Genomic DNA, 11,680 nt, shown 5'->3' with positions numbered 1-11,680 from the left:
TCCCAAACACCTTCTTCACCCTTCTACAATAGCTCCAAGGTCTCCCAAGACAGCTAGCATCAAAGAAGGAGAAGAAAAAATAGGCTAAAACCCTTAATTCTAGTTAGAGAGAGAAAAACCCTAGAGAGANGTGGGGGGGGCGGGGGCGTTTGGCGTTGAAAAGAGATTTAAGGGAGAAAAAATGACTAATATTGAAGAGAAAAATAAGTAACATATAAATTAAATAGCACATTGGTTACATGTCATTGAATAAAGAGGAGGGGAGGGGAAGAGCTAAGAATAAATATGAGTTCAAAAAAAGGGCTAGTGAGGTTGAAAGAAAACTTGCCACGTGGCAAAAAATATTAGGAATTCATATAGTTAATAGATAACTAACTAACTAACAGTATCATTAAGTTTGATAAGATTTTTAACTTATCTAAATATAAAAATTCAAATACAAAAAATAGAAGCTTACATAGTTTGAGGACTCTCTCTTTTGAACTATCCAATAGTTGAGGGGGTCCCTACGAATTTTTATTAAAAAGTAATTAAAGGTGTTCGTGGACCGGCTCGGGTCTGGATAGTTGATATACTGTATCCGTACTCTAAAAAAATGATTAGGAAAAATATATATATCCTACCCATTTAATTTCGGGTCGGGTTCGGGTCTGGGTACTTAAATTACCAATATACCCGTCGGACCTATTTAAGCGGGTCTGGGTAGTGACTACCCATATACTATTCCTTTAAGATCGGATACTTGTCAGGTCTAAATCGGGTACGGGTACCCGTATACATATATTTTTTTTATAAACTTTATTAAATAGTATGTGGACAAACTAATCTCCCCCTGTAAAGAGAATATAAGTTATAATAATTACTAATATTACATACTAACATTAAAAAAAGGAAAAAATAAAGAGGAATTTAAAAGTTTACTAAATAGAATATTCATTAAAAAAATGCTAAATTACAAAAAACCCCCCTATCAAAGCTCGCTTTTTCACTTTCTCTCCCTGTCATTTAAAAACATACACTTTGCCTCCTTGTAAAATAAAAAATATGCACAGGGGCGGTATGGTGTGAAAAATGACTATTTTGCCATTCGCTATTTTCGTCTTCTCCCTCATTCTCCTCATCCGCGGACTCGATCGGCTGCGGTTTGCCCCTCGATCGGCCACGATTTCTCTCCATTTTCTTCTCCACATGCTCCCCTTCTCCTCCTACACCCTCGTCGCCCCTCGATTTTGGCGACAGTACGGAGGAAATCGAGGTGGGTGTAGATGGAGAGGTGGCAACGGCAACAAGGGCGAAGTCGAGGCGGCGAAGGAGGGCGAGGGGGTGGTTGTGGGCGCAAACGGAGATGTGGGCGAGGGCGAGGCAGTGGAGGAGGGCGAGGCGGCGAGGCAGAGGAAGTGAAGCAAGAGGGAAGAGGGCGGAGGGGTATTTTTGGCATAAAAAAAATATTTTATAACAGAACCCTAACGGATCGCTAACGGCAGGGGGTGAAGTGCACATTTTTCATTTTACAAGGGGGTAAAGTGTAGGTTTTTAAATGACAGCGGGGAAAAGTGAAAAAGCGGATTTTAACAGGAGGGTTTTCTGTAATTTAGCCTTAAAAAAAATTAGGCTGTCGACTATGATTGGAGAAGGGATTTGGAAAAAACTTACTTGTGCCATGCCTATGAGAAGTAATATCGCTAATGATGACAACGATGAAAATATTATTTCATAAAAAACTCTTAGCTACCATTTGGTTCGGGATTAGGCCCCAGGAATAGGGTTGGGATTAACTTAATCCCACCATTTGGTTCGGGGTTAGGCCCCAGGAATAGGGGTTGGATTAACTTAATCCCACCCCTATTTAATTTTTTAATATAAATATAAATTTAATTTTAAAATTTAAAATTTTAAAAATTTATATATTTTAATTTTAAAATTAATATTTATTTTTTAAAATTTTAAATTTTAAATTGTTATTTTTTAATTATTTAAATTTTTAAATTTGAAATTTAAAAATATAGATTTTAATTTTGAATTNCAATAAAATTCATTCAAAAGAAAAATAAAATATCTCAATACATAGGTCCCAAATATATGCACCTACCATAAAGTAATATGACCACAGTATATATGGGACTAAAACACGTGCACCTACTATTATGTAGTTAAAAAATATATATGAAACATTACAGTGAAAAAATAAATTTCAAGTTTTTTTAATTTTCACGAGTAAACAATAGCATAATAGTTAGAATAACTAATAAAATAGTTATCAAATTTATCTAATTCAAATTTTCAACTTTAAAATATTGAAATAAAAAGTTTTGAATATTAAAATTTAAAATTCAAATGCCAAATTTTAAATTCAAGTTTAAATTAATTATTTGTAAATAAATTTTTTTTTTTTAAATAATTTTATAAAATCACTCCAAAGAATCACTTTATTAGTGGGCTCAGCTAAGCACTCTATATTTTTAATCAAAATTAAATCTCTAAATTAAAATTTATTTTTTAATTATTCCCCCCACCCCGCTATATCTTGCCAGATGTGCTACCTAGATGATCACTCATTCACATATATTATTACTGTGGGAGAGCAGTGAGAGAGAGAGAGAGAGAGAGAGAGAGAGAGAGAGAGAGTGTGTGTGTGTGTGTGTGTGTGTGTGTGAGAGAGAGAGAGTGATGGCGTTCATGTTGGGAGTCCGTGTAGCTTCCTACTGTTTAGGTGGCGCTGCGGTGATCATCACCCACGAGGCCACCAAAACCACTACACAAAAGCTCTCCCACTAATGTTTTGGAGCATAAATAAGCGCATTTTCATATCAAGAAAGAAAGGAAAAACATAAATATTTTCAAAACCAAATTTAAAAAAAAATAAAGATAACTAATCTCAAACGTATTATGTATCGGCTCCAAAACCTAATCTTCAACTAATAAAATTAATCAAGCTCATGAAACATTAAATTTATAATACAAAAAAAAAAGATTAATTTTCTGACTACTCTTCCATCTATCTCTAATTATACAGAGACCCCTAAAATATTATCAATATTAAAGATTACTTTTTTCATTTCATAAAACGACTCAAATTATTGTTATAAATTAACTACATCTAAAATTTGTCATTTGTCCGTTTCGCTCATCAAACATTTCCAGGTCTAGAGTTTAGAATTGTAGGGCTTTAAGGTTATAGGGTTTCAGAATTTTAGATTTTATAGTGTTTTCGGGATGTTTAGGAGTGAGAGCGTGGGAACCAAGTTAATATATCTGCATATATTAGGTCTTTTGCAGGGATGACTTATGAAAGTTGAGTTTTGCGGGAATATATCTGCTATTCATCATGTTTTGCAGGGAGCTGTATAAAATTAACCTTTAATTCTATTATACCGTAACAAGAATTTAGAGTATAATATATGATTTGTGGGAGACCCACCACCATAACAAGTGTGCGTAGGGTTCTGAAAATCTCAACCCTAACATGTGGTATATATCATAGTAGGTAAGGAATTGCTTTCCTAGCATGTAAATAGATTAAGAACTCAATTGAAACTAGGGTAGAAGCTAACGGATTTCCTGTGTAGGTTACCTAGCTTGTATTTTTTTACCTTTTTTTTTTTTTTTTTTCTAAACTAAATCAAGCGTCATTGTCCAAATTGAAATGAGAAATAAGTTAGTGAACTCATCATGTCTATCAAGTTCAAGTTAGAAAAAATTATAACAATATGTGATTTTGAATTTTCATTTAGTTTTCTTATTTTATTTTATTTTATTTTGAAGTTGCTCGTAAGCTGCAATACTGCAAAATTCTATCTCGGAAGTTGATACTATATATATATAACTCGAAAGGTTGGGTCGGAAACTACAGCCATAAGAATACACTTGTTTACATAATGGTTGTTATGTAATTATGGCTCTTTTCTTTCTGTGGCAGTATGGCGCCAATTTTACAACATTGTGAAGGCTGAGCTCAAGGTTACAACATTGTGAAGACTGCACTCAGGTGACGGCAAACTAAATAAAAAGCAGCGTGTGTTTGCAGTCTGATGTCAGCGGTGATACAATTATGAAATTCCTAATCTTCGTTTCTTAAAATCTCTTAGCTGTAAATGCTTGTAAATGTTTAAGTTGTATGTGAAGTCTCTTCTTGTTCTCCGTGGAACTTTGCATAGTGGTACCAACTATGTAATGTAGTATTATTAAATGTTAATGATGGATGTTTGTTAGCTTTGAATATAATTGTTATTGAAATTAGTACTTCGATACTGATTGTATACTACAAAATTAAAATATAATAAAAAATAGGCTAAATTATAGAAAACCCTTATGTTAATATTCCACTTTTCACTTTTTTCTCTATCATTCAAAAATTTATACTTTATCTTTTTAAAAAATAAAAAATATTTATAGGGAGGCATGCTGTGATAAAATGATCAAATTGCTCCTCATTCTTTTCGTCTCCTTCCCAATCTGAAGCCTCTCCTCCTTAGCCGTAGCCTTTCCTCTTTTGTTCTTAACGTCTCCCTCGATCCTAGTTCTGATTATGTTTTCTTCACGTACTCCCCCGCTCCTCCAGCACCCTCGCCGTCCCTTCATTTTGGCGACTGTAGGAAGAAAGATCCGGATGGGCATGGATTAGGGGTGGCAATCTAGTTTGCTGTTCGTGAGCCATCTCGTGTTCGGCTAGAAATGAGCTCGAGATCGGCTCGCTCGTTTAATAAACGANTCGCAAGCCAGCTCGTGTTCGGCTCGAAATGAGCTCGAGATCAGCTCGCTTGTTTAGTAAAAGAGCCGAATACGAGCTGAATTTTTCAGGTCGTTTAATAAACGAGCCGAACACGAGCTAGGGTCAACTCACTCGTGTTCGGCTTGATAATAGCTCGATTATATTTATTTTATATTAATATAATTTATATATTAAATATATATAATTATATTTGTATTATAAATATATAATATAGATTATTAATTTTAAATTTTTAGCCCAACTTTTTTAAAAAAATTCAGCTTATTTATAAAGAGGCCCATAAGCCCATTTATATATAGAATTTCTTATTTTCACTCCTGGTCCATAGGCCCATGAAATAGTTCCACTCTTTCCATTCTAAGTCCTAACTCCTAACCCTAATTACTTTTTCCCAATCCTTTTCACATTGCCGCAGGCCCGCAGCCGCACACAGCAACACGCCAACACAGTTGAGTCTCTCTCTTTCTCTCTCTCTCAGACTCGCACAAGCCGCCTCTCTCTTTCTCTATCTCTCTGTCTCTCACAAGTCACAACCCTAGACCCTAGTTCCCTTTGCCATTCGCACACCCTCGGTAGCGATTCTTCGCCATTCGCAAACCCCCGACCCCGAACTTCGGCGGCAGCGAAGCAGCGAACTTCGGCGGTAGCGAAGCAGCGGGCTTCGGCGGCAGCGAAGCAGCGAACTTCGGCGGCAGTGAACTTCGGTAGCATTATATAATCGAGCTAACGAGCCGAACACGAGCCAGCTCGATTAAGTTTCGAGCCGATTACGAGCCAGAGTTTTCGATCTCGTCACGAGCTCGAGCCGAACACGAGCCGACCTTGAAGACGACGAGCTGAGCTCGAGCTGGCTCCAGCTCGCTCGAGTTCGGCTCATTTACAGCCCTAGCGTGGACAGAGAGGTGGACGAGGCCGAGGGTGAGGCAGTGGAAGAGGGCGAGGGCGTGTGTGTGGGCATGGACAGAGAGGTGAGCGAGGGTAAGGTTGCGCTGCCAAAGTCGGTGAGGAAGGATGAGGATTTCAGAGGTATTTTGGATATAAAAAATAGGATATAAACGAAACTCTAACGGAACTGACGACGGGAGACAAAGTAAACATTTTTTATTTTTTAAGGAGGTAAAGTATAGATTTTTGAATGATAGAGGGGAAAAGTAAAAAATCAGATATTGATAAAGGAGTTTTTTGTAATTTAGCCTAAAGAATAACATAAGGATAGTAGGAGGGAGGAAGAAAGAATAATAATTAAACTAAGGCTAAATTACAGAAAACTCCCTTGTAATAACCCACTTTTTCACTTTCCCTCCCTGACATTTAGAAACCTACACTTTGCCCCCTTGTAAAATAAAAAATGTGCACTTCACCCTCTACCGTTAGGGTTTCGTTATAAAATATTTTTTTATGCCGAAAATACTCCTCTGCCTTCTTCTTTGTTGCTTCGCCTCTCTCCGGCTCGCCACCTCGCCGCCGCCTCGCCACCTCGCCGCCTCGCCTCGCCGTCCTCCACTATCTCGCCCTCGCCCACATCCCCTTCGCCGTCGTCTGCCGCCTCACCTTCGCCTTCGTTTCCCTTGCCTACCTCTCCATCAACACCCACCTCGGTTTCCTTCCTACTGTCGTCGAAATCGAGGGGCTGCGAGGGTGCAGGAGGAGAAAGGGAGCAGGTGGAGAAGGAAATGGAGAGAAATCGCGGCCGATTGAGGTGGGAATCGCGGCCGATCGAAAGGGCGGCTGAGGAAGATGAGAAAGAAGACGAAAATGGCGAGGGGCAAAATGGTCATTTTACACACCGTAACCCCCCGTGAACATTTTAGATAGTAGAGTGTGTTGGTACAAAACTTAGGGACTTCTTTGATATGTCTGCAAAAGAGGAAGAGTGTGGAGATGATATAGAGATATACTACCCGAATGGTTTAGATAGTAGTTTAAATACAGAAAGCAGTAGTAGTAATAATATTGACAATGGTATCTGGGCAAGGACAAATATACCGGGACCAACTGTTAATACACGTTTAGATATTACTCATCCAAAAGATGCTATACAAAGTGGTGACTCAGAGGATGATGGAGTTGGTGATGATGATTATTGATGTGATTGATTTTTAGTTATAAGGTTGATTCATTACTTTGTCTTCATTGATCTCTTGCAATTTAATTTTAGTTTCAATAATTCTAACTTGTTTGCTTTAGGAGTAGATAATGTCTCTTTGTTCATATTTCATAATATTCACTATTCTTGTTTATTTATATAACAAGTTACTATATGACATTGAAAACTCATGTGTAAGTAGTATATAAGAATTTCACTAATTCATAAAGTTTTAGTATTTATTGTTTTCTTAACTGTTTTGCAGGAGGCTGGGCTTAGTAATTGGCTATGGCACGTACAAGATTTCATCCAGGACGTTCTACAATTGGTCCTTCAAATGCAACAAACACCTTAGGTGATCCTATTCAAGAAGATACACCATCAAGTAATCACTTGCAAAGGCAATCTGGAGGTCACAATCAAGAGAATCTTTTTGATTTGGGTATTGATGATGACAACCAATTTAGTTCTGATGATGACCAACCTGAAGAAAATATGGGTATTAATTATTAATCCCTAAGATATGCATATTCATCAAAACTCTGGAATATAATATAGAAAATAAATTGATCACTATTAGATATTTGTTTTTTAACTATCTTTTTTAATTATTTGGAAAACAGATTCTTCTAAAAAGTCAAGGAATGGGAGAGGTCCTACTCGCATGCATAAAATATGGGCTAGGCGTGATGGTGATCTGTTGGCTCTAACTTTTAATGAATTTGATCAGCCTATTGGTGATGAAGCCGCACAATTGACAAACTGCTTAGGCATTATTGCTCGAAGTGGAAAGGATGCACCATTGACATATAAGGATTGGAGGCATATGCCTTTGGACAATAAAAAGATAATGTGGAATATTGTTAAGGTATCAATATATTAGCTGGTTTGTCTCTATATTTTTAATATCTAATCATGTTTAATCAATTAAATAAAATTTCTATTTTTCTTATAGTTAAAGTATAATCTTGGAGATGATAGTTGGCCATAGGTTATGAAAGCTCTCGGAAAAAAATGGAAGGACTTCAAATCTGATCTTAAGAAAAAGCATTACGATACTCATAATACTTATGAAGATCGTCTTGCTGATCGCGATTCAAGAGTCCAGCCAGAGCAGTGGAGACAATTGATTGAATACTGGGATAGCGAAGAAGGACGGGTGCTTTTACAATTTTTTCATTCTCAATCATATTCACTCTTTATTTCTTTTAGTGTAGCTATATAGATGTATTTTTTAACCAAGTTGATGTTGTATATAGACGCGTAGTTTAAGAAACAAAAGTAGCCGTTCTCTACAAATTACTACTCACACTGCTGACTCAAGAAGTTTTGCTCGTATTCGTGAAGAAAAGGTAGATCAGTTAATTCACATATCCTTCTAAGCTTATATATATGCTACAACACGAATTCATTGAATTAAAACTTTTTTTTATTAACAACGAAAGGAAAAAAGGAATAGTGCCAACTAGGGCCGAACTATTTAAGATTACTCATGTTCACAAAAATGGGGACCCGATGAATGCAAAATGCGCCAACAAAATTGTAAGTAAACTAATTTTCTACTTTTTGTTAGTAAACATTTCTATTCTTGTTGATGCATAAATAATGTATAAATTTTACTTATTCTCATAGTAGATTTATTCAAGTATTGTTTGAAATCTTTACGTGAATCTTAAGCGAGACTTTTACTCACAACTATACATTTCTAGCTACTCATGACATTGTGATATACATGGCCTATTATAGAGAGAGATTGATGTGAAGACCAAGAATCAACCAGCTCTTGCCCAAAAAGGAGCGAAAGAAGTAAATGATTTATTTTCGGAGATATTTGGAAAAGAAAAACATGGTCGCGTGCGTGGTCTTGGTTTGGGCCCTGCTCCTACTCATATTTGGACCGACGCACCTTCACCTGCAGCATGTATAAGAATGGCAACTGAGGCTAGAAAGAAAGCAGAGGAGGAAACAAAAGAGATGAAGGAAAGAATGATGGTTATGGAGACCCAGTTGGCTGAAATGAAAGCGATGATGACAGCTATGTTGCAACATAAGTCTACTGATTTCCACCAAACTAATTATACACCTACTAATCCATTGGATGGTCGACAGGTTTACTTTACTAATTAAGCATTTCTTAGGAAATTTATTAAATAGTATTTTGTTAAGATTTTAGTATTAATTACATAGTGTTATTTCTTATATAGAATATTGTTGATGCGAATAATCCTAAAGATGCATTGGAGAGAGAAGAACGATCGTCATCATCCAGCCACGAGTTTCAGTCTTATCAGGTACATATTTTTCCTAGATGGAAATATATGTTATGTTATTTATTAGAAAGCCATTTAGTTCTCTAATATATATATATATATATATATATATATATATATAGGTCCATCAAGCAAAGAAAAGAAGGGTTCGTTATGAACCTGTAACGGAGGTAACATCTATATTGATTATTCAATAGTGAAAATTATGTTCCTATATTTACTAAAAATGTTGGACAGGATGATCAAGAAGTGCTCTTAATGTCCGTTGGACAACCTCATCGCCCCGTTGCACGAGGACTTCTGTTTAGCAAAGATCCTTCTACTATCGTAGGAGGCGAAAGGTTAGGTCAACAATATTGGGAGATTTATATTGAGGTAGTAATGATACCTACAGAAAATCTGATTAGAAGTTATAATGGTATGACGAAGATACGTGATGCTGCAAGAAAATGTATTGCTTGGCCATCCTCTCTTGTAAGTATATACATTTACATCCAAACTGACATGTAATAAATAATTTTGTATATATTGAAAATTATTGACCTCAATATTTTTTTTATTATAAACGAAACATCTATATTTAGTTACCAAAATTCAATAATCTTTTTCCTTTGATAGATAGGAACATAATACTTGACCTTATATTGAGTACTTTTTTTTTTCCTAATACAGGTTAAGCCAGTGAAAAGGTTAAGCCAGTGAAAAGGTTAAGCCAGTTACACGCGGATTTGGGTAATTAAGATTGGGTCGGTTCTCCTTTCTTCACTATTATTCTTGCACCTTCGGTTTATTTTTTTCTTGATGCTTGTCCTTTGTGCTTTTCTTCTTTTTTTTTAGCAAATTGTTTGAATTTGTTTATTACTTTGTCATTACTTTGTCATTACTTTTTCTTGATGGTGTCATTACTTTGTTGATTCATGTATTAAACACTATTGTTCGAGAAGTACTAAGAAGTCTAGTTTGAATTCGATGTCTAGTTTGAATTCGATGTACTGCTTCGGCAAATTCGAGTAAGGATTCGCATTTTGCCAACCTATTGTTGGAGTTACAGGCTTGGTTTTAGGTGAACCTCGTCCTTATCGATCGAACCTATGTTCATGTTAATTGATTGAGGCAATTAGAATTCAATATGGGGCAAATGATATGGGACTATGGTTTGATTAGCTGGTCATCAATTAGGTTAAGGATTGATTAATTAGCTAGTGAATGCTGTACATGTCACATATGGACCATTAATTTCCTATTAGATTAATTTGGTGATTAATACAGTATAATTAATATATGGCTCTTATTCTTTGATCATGCTCTATTTTCGATCTACATTCTACCAATGTGTTAATTGGAATTGGTCAAAAGTGAAACTAGTAAGTGTTTTCGATCTAACTTTTTTTTGCGGCCCTCTTTTTTTGTCTGGTAAAAAGTAGAAAAATATATGATGATTCTATATTTATTTGTTCTATATTTATTGTTCTATATGTTGAATGTAGAAATGTGATGATTTTTTTCTTCTTAGAATTTTATCATCTAATGTAGGTTAGAGATAGTACGCTAAATCTTTTCTTGTTCCACTATATAATAGATTTTTATCTTTTTCTTATGCAGGTATGTTTAGTACTAAGAAATTAAGAAATCTGCATGTGGAACAATTGCAAGGCTCCATTTTGTTTCATTTTGTCTATAACTAAGATATGTACTTGGAGTATACTATTACTATTAGGTTGTTGGGACTAAATTGACAGCTTTTTTGGTTTAATATGGATGTTGAATATATGATACTTTTTGAAAGTTTGTGAAGTTATGTTTTTATTCTCTAATTTGCTTATGCAAAACTTATTGTGTTCGAAGTTGTTTGCGCGTGTATACATACTTTTCATAATATTTTGTATTGACATGCATGAGATATTTATTTGTTAATAGTTAATTGTTATTTTGTTGTTAATGCATAAATTCCTATTCATGTGTGATTGCAAAACATAAGAATGCATCACAAATGCATATTTTTGTTGGTACTTTTTTTTTTGTTCATAGAAGAGGAAATGATAATTATATCTCGATTGCTGGCAGCAAAAACTGTCGCCGAAAGTATGAATAAATGGCGGCTTTGAATGCCGAAAGAGATATCTTAGCCGGCACTTTTGAGTGCCATTATAGAAATGTATAGTGGCAGTTGTGAATGCCGAAATAGATATTTTAGCCGGCACTTCTGAGTGCCACTATAGATTCTTATAGGTGGCAGTTTAAAGTGCCGGTTTTGTAGCATTTACTGGCATTTGACAAGAAGTGCCGGCAAAAGAATTGCCGACGGACGTTTAACCGGCACTTGCGAGTGCCACAAAATTATGCCGGGAAAAACCTTTGCTGGCACTTTTTATGCTTTTTCCGGCATTTTCAATTGCCCCTAAAAGCCCCTTTTGGTGTAGTGGTACTAAGTAGGTCTTATAAAAGAAGCTCTAGCTATTGCTTTACTGAGGTGCATCTGTAGTGGTGTAGAGCACACCCATATATCTAGTAGTGACATATGCACTTTTATAGGGGAGACCCGATTTTTCATATTATAGCAAAATATGGAACACTTATACGGCTATTCAGTACACT

General features: G+C 35.7%; 1 protein-coding gene across 1 annotated transcript; it reads left to right on the top strand.

The window, feature by feature from the left end:
- The first annotated feature begins 8,350 nt into the window (after nucleotides 1-8,350).
- On the top strand, nucleotides 8,351-9,838 carry LOC109706068. The gene is made up of 5 exons (XM_020226869.1): nucleotides 8,351-8,357; nucleotides 8,564-8,924; nucleotides 9,020-9,106; nucleotides 9,323-9,559; nucleotides 9,758-9,838. The coding sequence occupies exons 2-5, from the start codon at nucleotides 8,745-8,747 to the stop codon at nucleotides 9,785-9,787; spliced, it is 534 nt and encodes a 177-aa protein (XP_020082458.1). The 5' UTR covers nucleotides 8,351-8,357; nucleotides 8,564-8,744; the 3' UTR covers nucleotides 9,788-9,838.
- The last annotated feature ends 1,842 nt before the right edge of the window (nucleotides 9,839-11,680 follow it).

Source organism: Ananas comosus, unplaced genomic scaffold, assembly GCF_001540865.1.
Source record: "Ananas comosus cultivar F153 unplaced genomic scaffold, ASM154086v1, whole genome shotgun sequence".
Classification (NCBI taxonomy): Eukaryota; Viridiplantae; Streptophyta; class Magnoliopsida; order Poales; family Bromeliaceae; genus Ananas; species Ananas comosus.
Note: the sequence above shows the minus strand (reverse complement) of the source record. Positions and strands in the feature narration are given on the sequence as shown.

What these genes read in the sequence shown, in the direction of transcription:
- LOC109706068 (XM_020226869.1), top strand. Translation starts at nt 8,745, where the DNA reads ATGGCAACTGAGGCTAGAAAGAAAGCAGAGGAGGAAACAAAAGAGATG. An exon ending in ATCCATTGGATGGTCGACAG is followed by an intron (nt 8,925 to 9,019) that starts GTTTACTTTACT and finishes TTTCTTATATAG; the next exon opens with AATATTGTTGATGCGAATAA. An exon ending in TTGCTTGGCCATCCTCTCTT is followed by an intron (nt 9,560 to 9,757) that starts GTAAGTATATAC and finishes TTCCTAATACAG; the next exon opens with GTTAAGCCAGTGAAAAGGTT.